General features: G+C 25.6%; 3 protein-coding genes across 3 annotated transcripts; 2 read left to right on the top strand and 1 right to left on the bottom strand.

The window, feature by feature from the left end:
• Window positions 1-263: 263 nt before the first annotated feature.
• On the bottom strand, window positions 264-3,921 carry OCT59_007575 (uncharacterized protein; the record flags this gene model as incomplete). Its single annotated transcript, XM_025330287.2, has 21 exons — window positions 264-663; window positions 742-879; window positions 965-1,029; window positions 1,106-1,309; window positions 1,387-1,471; window positions 1,538-1,581; window positions 1,658-1,771; window positions 1,855-1,972; window positions 2,052-2,167; window positions 2,265-2,321; window positions 2,400-2,453; window positions 2,527-2,628; window positions 2,702-2,770; window positions 2,844-2,911; window positions 3,001-3,104; window positions 3,197-3,202; window positions 3,312-3,321; window positions 3,414-3,432; window positions 3,532-3,616; window positions 3,691-3,757; window positions 3,840-3,921. 21 exons carry the CDS (start codon window positions 3,919-3,921, stop codon window positions 456-458), a joined length of 1,815 nt encoding a protein of 604 aa, XP_025180609.1. The 3' UTR covers window positions 264-455.
• Window positions 3,922-4,697: 776 nt separating this feature from the next.
• Window positions 4,698-6,242, top strand: OCT59_007574 (uncharacterized protein). Its single transcript, XM_025316384.2, has one exon. The coding sequence runs from the start codon at window positions 4,976-4,978 to the stop codon at window positions 6,014-6,016; it is 1,041 nt and encodes a 346-aa protein (XP_025180610.1). The 5' UTR covers window positions 4,698-4,975; the 3' UTR covers window positions 6,017-6,242.
• A 190-nt stretch (window positions 6,243-6,432) lies between these two features.
• Window positions 6,433-9,202, top strand: OCT59_007573 (uncharacterized protein; the record flags this gene model as incomplete). Its single annotated transcript, XM_025316385.2, has 11 exons — window positions 6,433-6,639; window positions 6,724-6,798; window positions 6,876-6,976; window positions 7,055-7,115; window positions 7,195-7,387; window positions 7,455-7,743; window positions 7,831-8,149; window positions 8,216-8,262; window positions 8,355-8,723; window positions 8,797-8,882; window positions 8,957-9,202. The coding sequence occupies exons 2-11, from the start codon at window positions 6,734-6,736 to the stop codon at window positions 9,200-9,202; spliced, it is 1,776 nt and encodes a 591-aa protein (XP_025180611.1). The 5' UTR covers window positions 6,433-6,639; window positions 6,724-6,733.
• Between the last annotated feature and the right edge of the window lie 5,232 nt (window positions 9,203-14,434).

The raw sequence follows: 14,434 nt of genomic DNA, 5'->3' as shown, positions 1-14,434 counted from the left end.
TTTCTTTGCTCTTAAAAAAGACTATTCATAATAAAAGGGTTAAAAAGAGCTTGAGGTCAAATCCGTGATCAAAATCTTGAAGTTATTTATAAATACATTTAAAAAGTATTAATTGATAATAGATTTTTATCGAGATCAAAGAACGCTTTCACAGGTTCGCTCAAAATGCCAAAACCAAAATATCATGATTATTAACAAATTTTTTTTTTCATTAAATTAAAATTCCTTAAAGGGTCTATTTTCACGAAAATACAATAATTATTAATGTCTAAATTGATAACTAGTTAAAATATTTTAATTTTTTTTTAAAAAAAAATACAAAGATATGATAAATATATTATTTTTTAAATTGTTTTTTTTTTCTTAAAAAAAGTTATTTTATATTAAACTAAAATATTCGCTTTTTCTAGATAAATAAGTTTTTTTTTAAAAAAAAAGAAGCAAGATAGAAATAATTATCTATCATCACTAGACCTTAATCTCATTCTTTCTTCTCTATCATTATCTTCACTATCTTGATATCTACTTCCTTGATTTCGTTCTCTGATCTTATTTCTGCTAGCATTACTTGTTGATCCATGGTTATCATCTTCTGGATCACTATCTCCAAAATGATCTACATCATCTGATTGGAATAATGGTGATTCTATCACCAATTCATCCCTATATATCAAAAATTAATTTTTAGTTTGATAATTCAAAGTATTTTTCATGAATGCGTAAAAAGAGTAATTTACATACATTTCACCCATTTGACTTTCAACAGCAGCTTTCATAGCTTGACTTGCATTTCTATTACGTCTTCTTGATCTATTACGCCATATAATTGCTCCCAATCCAACTATTGCGAGTATAACGATTACAAGCGTAAACGTTCCACTATTAAAAAAAAAAAAAAAATTTTTTTAATATATGAAATATTAATGATTAAAAAGTCTAAGATGATGCATCAAATAATACTAACGCGTTATAGTATTTATCAATCTTTTCATTAAAGGATGTATCGGTACTTATATCATCATCAGAATTCTATTTCAATAAAAGAAATTTAGTATAATCTCTTCATTACGCTCCTGCTTTCATTCTTACTGAAAAGCTTGCTTACCTCAAATCCAATACTAGAAGGCCATTTACTAACAAGATGATGATTCAATCCCATAAATCTATACATCATATCCATACTAACTACTGGTTTGTCATAAGGTACCATATGGCTCGAATTATAAACCACTACATATGTTAAATTTCTTTCTGATAATATGTATCCTGCTTTTGTGTGATTTACAAAATATGGTAGTGTTGTAAGATTCTAAATTTTAGAAACTTTTGTTAGGATATATATTATTCTTAAATTAAATTATAAATTATTTAACAAATTTTATCTACTTGGAATCCTTTATGTCCGTTCCATTCTAAATTCTCTAACATATCATTTGTTCCGTTTGTGTTGCAAATTAAATCCTGATCTCCACTATCAAATAAAAAATTTATATAAATTAATTGAACAAGTTACGAGTAATAAGTAAATTCAACATACCTATATAACAATACATTGATTTGTTTTAACAAAGCGGGGAGTAGCTATAAAATAAATAAATAAATCAGCGGCCATATATATGAAAAAAAAAATCCTTTTAACAATATTGCAGATACTTACGGTAACAGAAGGCGGACTATTATCATTATCAAAACCTCTTCCGACTCCATGATTACATTCAACCCATCCAAGTTGCTGATTTTCTGCATGAATAGCTCCAATAACATCAGCTCTCTACGAAAAAAAAAAAATTTTATTAATTTTTTTTTTAATCAAAACTAAAACTTCTTATATTGTGTGAAAGAAAATTCAATTACTCTTAAATATTGTGTAATATCGGAAAGTTCATAAGGCCATTTAGACCCACAAGAAGGATAAGAATCTGAATGATCTCTAATATCATATTGATTTATACATGTCTCATTTTCTCCAACTCTAAAACATAAAAAAAAAATTTTTTTTCAATAAATGTAATACGACACATTAACAGTATTTGACTTAATGATATTACTACTTTTGAATGGAATGTTTTAGAATAGTTTGAAGAATTTGTTCGCATATATCTAAATGTATAGTTGGTTTCTTTTTCTGTTCTTTCATACATTTTTTCAATTGTTTTTCAGCCGTATCCTGAAAAAAAAAATTAAGAAAAAAAACAAGAATAAATTTTTGAAAAAATTAGAATAAAATTTTTTAAAAATTAGAATAAAAAAAAAATAATAATTACCTTATCTTCTCCATCTAATAATCCTTTTTCAACTGAAAAAGTGTAATAAGCATTGTACTAAATATAATAATATTTTGTATTAATATATGGTTATTAATTGCTTAGTAAATTCATCTTTTTGTTGTTGATCCATACCTGCGAAACTGGATCGATCCAACCATTACCAATAGCGATACCTTTTAAATTATACTAAAAAAAACCAAGATAATTCATAAATATTTTACTTTAGAAAGAAACTTGATATTATTGAAGATCAAAATACCTTTCTATAATCAGGGGTTTTCCTTTCATGATTTCTCTTCAAAATAGAAGAAGCCATATATGGAATAAATGTACCAGCAAAGCTTTCCCCGCTTATATACAACTAATATTAAGTATAAAAAATTAACGAATGAACTTTAATAATATTAACAATCTCTTTAGATAATATAACTTACATGGTCCTTGGAATATTCAGGAAAGGTGTCAAAAAAGTTATCAATAAACAATAGGAAATGTGATACTATCTAATATAAACAAATAAAATTTTGATTAAAATTAATTCATAATAATCATTTCTTAAATTTCTTAATAAAATACCTCTGTCATATTTTTCGGATAACTATTACTATTAGCAAAACTAAAACCTGTTCCTACGGGAAAATCCACTATAAACCATTAAACACAAACGATGTTAATATTAATAACTCAATTCTTTTTAATGAATTAATATTAAAAGCACACAATTATTTTTTACCATATAATACATTGGCATATTCATCCCATGATCCATCAGTTAATCTTAAAGTTTGATCATGATTCATTCTCCAAGGTCCATTCTCAAGAAATAGTCCGTCCATACTAAATAAGTTAAAGATATTTAATATTTAAATAATTAAATTAATTAAAATAATTAATCATATACTTTGCTTCAAAAATACGTATAAACTTACCTTGAACTAAATTAATTAAGAAAAAAAAAAAAAGATTGAAATCAATGAATTAAAAGTTATCAAAGATCTTTGCCCTCCTTACCCTCCTTATCATCCTTTCCCTCCCTAAACTTACCACCCGGGACCTATTCAAATCAATTTAAAACAATTTAATATAAAAATACAGAATTAGGACTTGTAAATTAAATTAAAAAAGATCAATATTTAAACTACATACCTCCATTAAGCCAAATGACCTAATTAGACAAGTAATTAAATAAAAAAAACAAATTAGCATAAATATATAAATTAAAAACAAATACAAAAATTTTACGTTAAATTTCAATTAATCTTACAAATTTGGGTATATTAGGAATATGTCGATTATGAATTAACCAAAAAAAAACATTTGAATTTGTTTTTCCATCAATTGTAATATGTCTAAATAAATAAATTATAATAATTTAGCATTAATAAAATTAACGTTAATAAAATAAAATCACATAAAATTTTACCCAGCATGAAGTTTCAAATTTGAATTATCTGGTAGACCAGGTAAAGAACTCACGAAATATTTTGAGGCTAAAAAAAAATTAACGAAGGTTCATAAGAAACTAAGATCGAAACATTTAAACTACGATTAAAAAACTTTATTGCGTTTTACCATCGGCAGCATCAGTAATTCTATAAAAAGCTGATAAAAGTAGCCCTATTCCTAGAGCCAAAAGTTTTAAACTACACTTCATATCTAATCCTCAAAATTAAAGAGTTTAATAAATCTAAAAATAATATTTTAATCTTTCTCAAACATTCTAATTAATAATTAATTAAAAAAAGAAGAAACGGACTAGTGATGTAGTACAAAATTTTTTGAATAGTATTAGTGCGTAGATCATTACGTAGATCTGATCGAGACTTTTCGTTAAAGTCAACGTAGTAATGGTAATATTGTAAAAATTTCGTGTTACTTCATTATCTAGTCTTTTTAATGGACGCTCTAATAATAAAACATAATCAGAGAAAATTTATAGTTATATTATATTCAAAAACATTTTGATCTTTTTTAAATCGATCACGACAAAAAGGTCATTTAAATAAAGAAAATAAAGGATTAAATATTAAAAGGGATAAAAAAAAAATCTATAAATAATTTTACAAATCATAATTTTCTAAATAAAAATCTTTTTTTTAAGATTTATGCGCGATTTGTTAATTTATATATATTTAGAATTTACGATTAAAATTAAGGAATAGTTTTACGCTTATTTATATTAGCACTCGTATAAATCCGCAGTAAGATAAATATGATAATATAATAAGATTAAATGGATTTATATTATTATGTTTACAGTATAGTTTTTTGAAGTCTTGCACGACATTAACACATAATTTTCCAATGATTTTTGTCTTGGCATTGAAAGATTTCAACAAAAATTTCCAAAAAAATAGTCTTGGCAATACCCAAATTAGGAATCGTATAAATATGGACCATGTGTGCCAAGAATTTTGAACTACATTTTCCTTTTTTCAGTTCAGATAATTATTATTCTTGACCTTCGTAATTTTCGGGATTTTTTTTTAATAAATAAATACTTTAAGAAACTTAAAAAAAAGGAAATTTTTTCTTTTCTTTTTTTTTTAAAAAAAAAATATTTCTCCTTTTTTTAAAAAAAATATTATTTTAAGGTTTTGTCACAAATATACTTAAAAAAACATATTAAATATTTCTACATTCGGTTATATCTTCTATCAAGAATTTTCTTTACGTTAAAAAACAACAACAACAATAATAATAGTAAAATGTCGACTACAACACAAGATTCTCTTATTCAAACACCGACATTAATACCATCAATTTGTTTTTTCATAACGTTCACATTAATGACATTACTTCACTTTGTCAAATATATTAAATTTAAAAGAGCGATATATTTATATTTATTAGTATTCAGTTTATTAAGAACTATTCTTTTCATTATTCGTATTGCATGGTCACCAAATCCTGATTTAACACTTTTAGGAATTATTTCAAACGTTTTATTATTAGGAGGATTCTTTGTTATACTTGAAGCTTTATATAAATTATTAACAGATTGGCTTCACTTATTAATTGGAGAAAGGACAATTTCTTCTTTACCAAAATGTGAACAAAATTCAATAATATTTTTAAAATTAATTTCACCATTATTTTCAATAATAGGAGCAATAGGAGAAGCACTTGCAACACAAAATATTTCATTAACCTCAATATTTCGTCAAGCTTCTTCATTAGGATTTTTATGTTTAATAGTTATTTATATATTATTAGTAGCTCATTTTGCTTTAAAATATGGTGAAGTAGCAATTAGAAAACAGTTGAAAGCTTTGGTATTATTCATTTCAGCTGCTTTATTATTAATTGAATTAGTTTATAGAACATTTGTTTCCTTCTCACAAGAATCCACTCCTATATATTATGAATGGGTATTTTATGTATTTGAATGTGTACCTGAGGCTGCTTTACTTCTTATTTTAGGTGAAGTTATCTTGGGTGAATGGTTTTATAATGTGGATGATGATAATAAGTTAAAAATGGCTCAACAATTAGCCAAATTACGTTCAAAGGGGAAATTTGGTGCGAACATGATTAATAAAATTCATCAAAAAGAAGAAAAAGAAGGAGAATCGAATTCTCAGGAAGATTCATCAAATATAATTGTTATAAGGATGGATGATGATGGCAAATTATCACCAATAAATTCAACAGATAATGCAAATAATACAGCAACAGATATAACAAAAGCAACAACAAAAAATACAAATGCAAATACAAATGTCAATTCAACGGATTCAACTGTATAACGGCATTTAACATGTATAATAATAATTATATCTATCTCCTTAAAAACCAGTAATAATTGTAATAACAATAATGATATTATTGATATAGCTTTTTTTTACTTCATTTTACTTGTATGATATTTTTTTTTATATATATATATAATATATATAACTTTGTAAAAAAACACTTTACTTATGATAGACGTTTCATTTTTTTTTATTAAATTAAAATTTTATTTAATAATTACTTATGCTGTATAACATTATAAACCTTATTTAACATATATGGCAAAAATATTGCTTATGTAAAAATTTGGTTTAACGGCAGTTATGTGCGTGAAATCACAAAAATCACATGATTCATTGTCTATTCCAGTTTAGATCCAACATGATAACAGATATCTAATCGACAAAAAAAATTTTTTTTTTTTTTTCAATTCAAAATTTAAATATTATCCTACTGTTTTTTAAAAGAAAAAGAAAATTAATAAACAATAAAATTTTCATACGTTTTTAAATTAAATTTATAATTAATTAAATAAATTCTAAAATAATTCCGCTTGAAAATTCTTTACAAATTCATATTCATTCCCAAAAAAATCATTCTTGAAATCCGCGATTTTCAATCTTATAATCTTTTCAAGGTAATGGGTCATATTATTACTTTTACTACTTTCTTTCGATAAGTCATTAAATATTCGATCTTTATTAATTCTCAATAAAAGTAGGAATCTTATAATGATGTCTAACCTTGTAAGAAAAAGTTCTGGTGTGGCAGGTCAAATAGCCGGTCAAGTTCAAATGTAACTATGATTTATTATAAAAAAAGTAATGTTAAATATTTTACCTTAATTAATTAAAAAAAAAAAATCATTTATAGTCATAAAATAAGAAGGTATAGCGGTAGTAGCACTACAGAAATAAATAAATATAGTAAAAATATTACTCAATCAAAATCACAAGGAGCTTCTCAAGCAATGTGTAAGAAATAAAACATTATTCCATTTCGTGTGTTTGACGCACCTTAATTAATGTATTAAAACTTTCTTTTTCTTGTAGTATATGCAACAGGTTTAAAACTTGAGGATATGGATAAAGCACAAGTTGGAATCAGTAGTGTGTAGGTTTTATTAATATCATTATAATGTATCCCATTTATCAAGTTTTTTTTTTTAAAAAAAAATTGATTTTTATTATAGATGGTACGAGGGTAACCCATGTAATATGCATTTATTGGATTTAGCAAATAAAGTAAAAGAGGGTGTAGCAAAGGCTGGAATGATTGGATATAGATTTAATACGGTTGGCGTTAGCGATGCTATTAGTATGGGTACAAGAGCTATGTGTTATTCATTACAAAGCAGAGACTTGATCGCTGATTCAATAGAAACGGTAAGATCATAATTAACGTTATTTGTTTTATATAATTTATTATTTAATATATATATTTTTTTAAAAGGTTATGGGGGGACAATGGTATGATGCAAATATAGCAATACCTGGATGTGATAAAAATATGCCAGGTTGTTTAATTGCAATGGCACGTCATAATCGTCCATCATTGATGATTTATGGTGGTACTATACGTCCAGGAATTTGTGGAAAAGGGAATATAGATGTCGTCTCAGCATTTCAATCATATGGATCTTATGTTTCTGGAAAAATTACTGAAGAAGAAAGATATGATATTGTAAGAAACGCATGTCCTGGACCTGGTGCTTGTGGTGGAATGTACACTGCTAATACAAGTAATATTAAATTTTTTTTTTTTTTAAAAAAAAGATGCTTTGGCTAAGATATTCTATTTAAATGTAAATATTAATTTATTTTAATAGTGGCATCGGCTACTGAAGCGATGGGAATGTCACTTCCATATAGTAGTTCAATACCAGCAGAATATCCAGAAAAAATTGAAGAATGTTTAGAAGCTGGTTGGGCTATTAGAAATTTGTTAGAAAAGGATATTAAACCAAGAGATATCATGACACGTAAAGCATTTGAAAATGCAATTGTTCTTACAATGATATTAGGTGGTTCTACTAATGCTGTATTACATTTAATTGCCATTGCTAAATCTGTTGATGTACCGTTGAATTTGGATGATTTTCAGAAAATTAGTGATAAAATTCCATTTTTGGCTGATTTGAAACCAAGGTAAATTATTTTAGAAATGGGGGGAAAAAAGGATTTCAAATTTACTTTGTTTTTTTTTCTTTTTAGTGGAAAATATGTTATGGAAGACTTACATAAAATTGGTGGAATACCAGGTAAAAATAATAAATTATATAAATTATAGTAATTTATTTTTATTTTCACATCTCATATATCTAACTCTCCTTATTTAACTGATTATATATAGCGGTATTAAAATATTTGTTGGAAAATGATTTAATTCATGGAGATATATTAACAGTAACAGGACAAACTTTAGCGGAAAATTTATCAGATGTTCCAAAACTTTCATTTGAAGATCAAGATGTAATTCATCCGTTATCAGATCCAATAAAATCAACAGGACACATACAAATTTTATATGGTAATTTAGCTCCTGATGGATCCGTAGCAAAAATTACTGGTAAAGAAGGTTTGAAATTTGAAGGTGTCGCAAAAGTTTTTGAAGGCGAAGTAGAAATGTTGAAAGCTTTTGAAAATGGTGAAATTAAGAAAGGACAAGTTATCGTTATTAGATATGAAGGTCCTCAAGGTGGTCCTGGAATGCCCGAAATGTGTAAGTATTACTATGAGTTATATTTTGTTTAAAGAAATATATATTCATGTAAGAATTTTTGAATATATTACAGTGACACCTACAAGTGCAATTATGGGAGCGGGACTTGGACAAGATGTTGCCTTATTAACTGATGGTAGATTTTCTGGTGGCAGTCACGTAAGTTGTGAAATAAATAAATAAATGATTTATTCCAAACTTAAATATTTCTATTAATAATTTAACTCTAATAGGGTTTTATTATTGGACATATAACACCTGAAGCACAATTGGGAGGTCCAATTGCTTTGTTAAAAGATGGTGATCGTATTACAATTGATACATATAAGAAATCTATAAGTGTTGATATAAGTGAAGAAGAATTTTCAAAGAGACGTTCTACTTGGAAAGCACCACCTTATAAAGCTACCAAAGGTACTTTATACAAATACATTAAGTGTGTTAAAACTGCTACTGAAGGCTGTGTGACTGATGAGTAGAAAATGAGGGTTACAAAATTATTTTTTTTTTGTAAAATGTAAAAAAACTTCTAATGAAGGATTTTTAGTTGTTAATAACGCTAAATTATCTGTTAAAATTGTTAAAATTCTTTTGTTTTCTTTTCTTTATAAAAAAAAAATAATAAATTCTATTTATTTGATTCTTATTTTTTTAAAAAATAATAAAATGAACGCGTTAAAATTTAAAAAACTGACAAAGAATGATCGTGCTCACGCGAAATTAAATAATGAATGCCGTACATTGAATACATGCTATTAATCTATACTCATATCGTCATCTTTGCGAAGATAAACAGAGCACCCTTCGATCTGTCCGAGACAGAACAAAAGCTCGTACTTTTTTAAAATTTATTGAGAATTCGAATCTAGTCAGTTGGAGGATATTCTATGTCGTAGAGCAAGTATATGGTTGAAAAATCCAAATAAATGAAAAAAAAAATCAGAGACGAAAAAATAAATTTACTAATTATAACTTTAGATATCTAAGATATCAAATCACACAAAAAAAAATAAAAAAAAGCGGTGATATTATGTGAATTATATATTATATCTTTTTGGCGCATGTATTTACCCCTAACATTGACAATAAAATATTTTCCCATCCTTCGCTATGATTTCGTTATGATTTTTCTTTTTTTAAAAAAATGTGTAGACTAAACAAAGTTTGGCATTTAGTGTTTTAGACTTTTAGTTTCAGCTGATTGTTGCAATTGTAAATGAAACACTTTAATGAATTGTTAATGAAACTCACCTTAATAAAGATATTTAATTAAAAGGCTAAAAAAAAACACATTATTTTAAGATAAATCGTTAATTTGGTATCACTAAATCACGAGTTTAAATGGCAATATACAATGGTCCGGTGAATTATTATTAGTAAAAAAAAAAAAGTGACAATCCAAAAATACATAGTAATTCACAAAATGATTATTTATAAAAAACTACTTTGTTTTTAATTGTAAGGAATTTTGGATTCCAAAAATGATTGGAATCAACATGGTTTTTTTTCGGCAACTTTGTGGGAAGTTTTTTTTCCGAAATCTTTTGTAGGACAAAGGGACTAATAGGCGAGAATTTCCATCAGTAATCAGCCACATAATATCGGCTAGTATTAAAGTTTATTTTACGTAATCACATGCCAAGCTTCTTTATTCTTTATAACAGATTTTGCCACAAATTTTCATTATAATGGGAATAATCGGCTACATACCATTATTACAATTAAATGGGAATCTTTTTTGAAAGTTTCTATAAATAAATTAATGCGTATATAATGATAAAAATAACCTTAATAGGTTAAATTATTTTCATTAATTAGGTTAACTTGCCGACTAAACTAAGTTAAATCTTTAATTCAGGCTGGAGTTAAAATTAATTTAACTATCTTTAACAAATAAAGTAAATTTAAGAAAGTAACGGATTTTACATTGTAAAAATTTCTTAAAGTTCCCGAGATTGCCGAGCTTTTTCTAAAATTATCCGTTTAGCCGAAAGGAAATATGTTACAAAATTCTATATTTCTATAAGTAATATATAACCATAAAAGTAAATCTTTATATCTTCATAATGGTTACAATTGATGGCTTTTTAGCAGCTTTTGGATCGATTATAATAAGAATGAGAATTAACATTCTCCGGATATCGGAATCCAAAAAATTTTACCTTTATGACATATAATACAGGAAATCAATAATGATGATCAAAGAAATTAAGCTTATTTTGTTTCTTATTTTTAAATAAGTAAATTATTCGAATGACCAATAACAATGAAGTAAAAAAAAACACAGTATAAATAAAGCTTCATTCATCCTGGAATTTTTTTTTTTAAAAAATAAAAAAAATAATAATAAATTAAAAATATTATTTAAGAAATATACATTGTTTATAAAACGAAAATGGATCGTTACAATCAAAGACGTCAAAGAATTCAAAGACAACGAAATCGAAGGCGTGCAAGGATTAATAACAACGCAACGTTAAGAAGGATTTCAAACCTTCCTCGACAGAATCTTCCTCAGCAAAATATAAATGATTCATTCGATCTCCAATTTTTCTTCAATGGATCTACTTTCTATTAGATGAAATAAGAATTTTTAAATAAATTTTAAAGTACGTTCTCATTCATTAATCAACATAGCAATTTATTTACCAGTTACCCTATTTTGGAACTCATTGATCTTCATTTTGCATAATTAGTACGTCATGTGAAATGGTCACAACTCTATCATATTTCTTTATCATTGAAGTTCGAAATATTTTTATATATGATTACTTTTATTTCATTTTGTGATTAGTACTTGGTAGTTTTCTTTATAGCATTCAATACTTAGAAATACAGCAATGTAAATATAACCAGCTCCCTACATAGTTATACCTTTCTACATATAATCACATCATCAACAAATGTAAAAAAAAAACCACTTATATGAGATTATTATTTTAAGCCTTTTAAAAAAGGAAGGAATTATATTAATGTATGTAATTTAATAATAAAATAAGATTTTATTCAAGCATTTTTATCAATCCTTCTTGATTGATGCAAATAAATGTAAAAGAAATATTAAAAAAAATAAAAAAAATATAGTAATGAAAAATTGAATTCCGTTTACTTAAAATACTTAAAATGCAATATTATCGGAATTATTTGAATTTATCGCCAGTTGAATTGAGACGCAGTGTTCGATTAAAAAATAGGGTGATTAAATACTACATGCCTGCTGCATAATTAGATAAAAATAGTCTACATGCTTGCATGCACTTACTAATTTTGGTTTATTGTGTAATAATTAGGATAATGACGCCACTTACCCTATAAAAAAGGAATGTTCAGAAAACATACATAAAATAAACATAAAATGTACATTATACATAAAATGTCTATAGAATGTCCATAGAATACATAGGATATATGCAAAGGGGACTCATATACTTTTTTGTACATTTTATATACAGTGAGCCCATTTTGTATATTTTTTATATATTTTATGGACATTCTATAGACATTTTATGTATATTGTATATTTTACGTATATATTCTAAACATTCCTTTTTTATAGGGTTAACATTTAACGATGCGTTATTGGTTAGTTAAGTATAATTAATGACTTCGGGTTAATTAATTAATTAAAAGAGTTGGAAAAAAAAAAGAACTATAAAATAACACATTACGTGAAAGTCAGGGAAACTCTTTAATTAAATCACAGCATTTCGAATTTCTGCAATATGATAGTCATTTTTATATCTGAATAGTAAACGAAATGTTAATTGAAGTATCTAGGTAAGATCATATACATTTGATTCAATATAAAAAAGGTTAAAACTCGGTTTAATAATCTTCGGGCTTTTGCGAATGTACACCATTTCTAAAATAAGGAGAATAATCTAGTTAGAAAACTTTTTCGGTTACAAAACTGCTGCAGGGTTCATGTTTAGTTCTATTTTTAAAGACAAATGAAATGAAAAACTGCGGAAATATATTCAATCGCTCCAAAAGAGGTTATACATATGGGTTACACGAGCTGACATTTTCTTGCATTTATGAAACTTTAAACACATACCTTTTGGCTTTTTCTTAAATCATTGTATTCTTGATTTATGTATGGCGTTAAATTGTGAAATTATTAAAGAGCATATGACCTTCAGAATTCAAAAATAACATCATTAGATTCTTACGTATTTAAATTACGTATGATATTGTGAAATTGTACTTAATTTTGGAATTCCATAATTATGTACGTTGCTAATCATTTATTATTATATAATATTAATCATATATATGACTACATTGAACATAATTTTCTCTATTCACTCGCTGCAAAGTAATTAATTGGCCGGTTGAATTTCAAATTTTGTTGATCTTTTAAGCAGGTATTTAAGCATAATTAAATTAATGGGAAGATCAATGCTAAAGATGGTTTAAAAAAATGAATGAATTAAATTAATTAAACAGTGCAAAGAAATATCTTTATTGTCGATCTTCCTTTTTAGTAAATTCCCTATGCGTGATGTAAGAAGAGTTGCAATGCAAGTAAATGCAAATTTTTTCTTTACCTTCATTCCTTCAATTTAATTTAATATAATAAGGGATGATAATTTTCATAAAAATAAGTCATCAAACGTTAAACAAGATGAAAAAAATGTATAAAAGTAACCAAATATCGTCTTTGTTTTTTTTCATCGTTAAATCAAAATTTGCATTTGTAAAGGATGGTTCGATCAAATCAATCCAAAAGTCAGAAAGGGCGTAGACTAAGAAGAAAAATTATAAATTATTATCGTAGACGCGCATCGAATGATGACACATACAGAAGGATCTTGAGACTACCCCCAATAAATTCAATTAATCCGTTCGTGAATCAACTATTCAACGGAGCTCCTTTCTAAATCCTTCAAATTGTCTTTTTTACATTATATATGTAATTTGATTTAAAAACTTTACTTTTTTTTCAACGCGTTCATGTAATTTGATTTAAAAAAATCTTACTTTATTTTTTTTGACGCGTTTTTAAGCTTTTTTTTAAATTATATGAAAAGATATCTTTTCAGTACATTATTATATATAGATAGTTTTCCTCCACAAACATTCGTACTTACGTTTTATACGAAAATGATATATCATTTGACGTCAAATCCATTATGGTTGTCGCATATCCGCGGATAAGTCGATCCTGGGCGAAAATTTACTTTTTTTTTATTTTCGATATAATAATATAGCTATATTTTTTTTTTTTCGTTCTAAAAAACGCGATTTTAGTTAACGAATGTCGTTTTTTTCGGTTTATTACTAATTAAAATTGTAAAATAGTGCAAACCCGTTATTACGATAAAAATTATGTAAATTACGGCAATGTCATTCGGAATATTATTCGGTGTAAATCTTTTTTTTCTCTTTACGTTGTTTATTTGTTTTGATATTTTGTAATTAAATAAATTAGGTTGATATTTTTGAATAAACATTTTTATTGAAGTGTCTTCATGCAATAAACAGTAAACAATATAAATTGTAATACATCTCTTTATGAAATATAACGTATATAATAGATACTAGATAATACATATTCAGGTATAAATAATATTAAGATAACCTATTAGAACTATCGAATTTCCAATACTTTATTTTTATAAATTAAATAAATATAAAATTTCTTTCAACAAATTATTTCGAAATAAAAATTTTGCTTTCAAAAAATGATCAACGACTGTGGAATTATA

The sequence above is a fragment of the Rhizophagus irregularis genome, chromosome 15 (assembly GCF_026210795.1).
Source record: "Rhizophagus irregularis chromosome 15, complete sequence".
Taxonomy (NCBI): Eukaryota; Fungi; Glomeromycota; class Glomeromycetes; order Glomerales; family Glomeraceae; genus Rhizophagus; species Rhizophagus irregularis.
The sequence above is the reverse complement of the archived record's forward strand: the minus strand, read 5'-3'. Positions and strand labels throughout refer to the sequence as shown.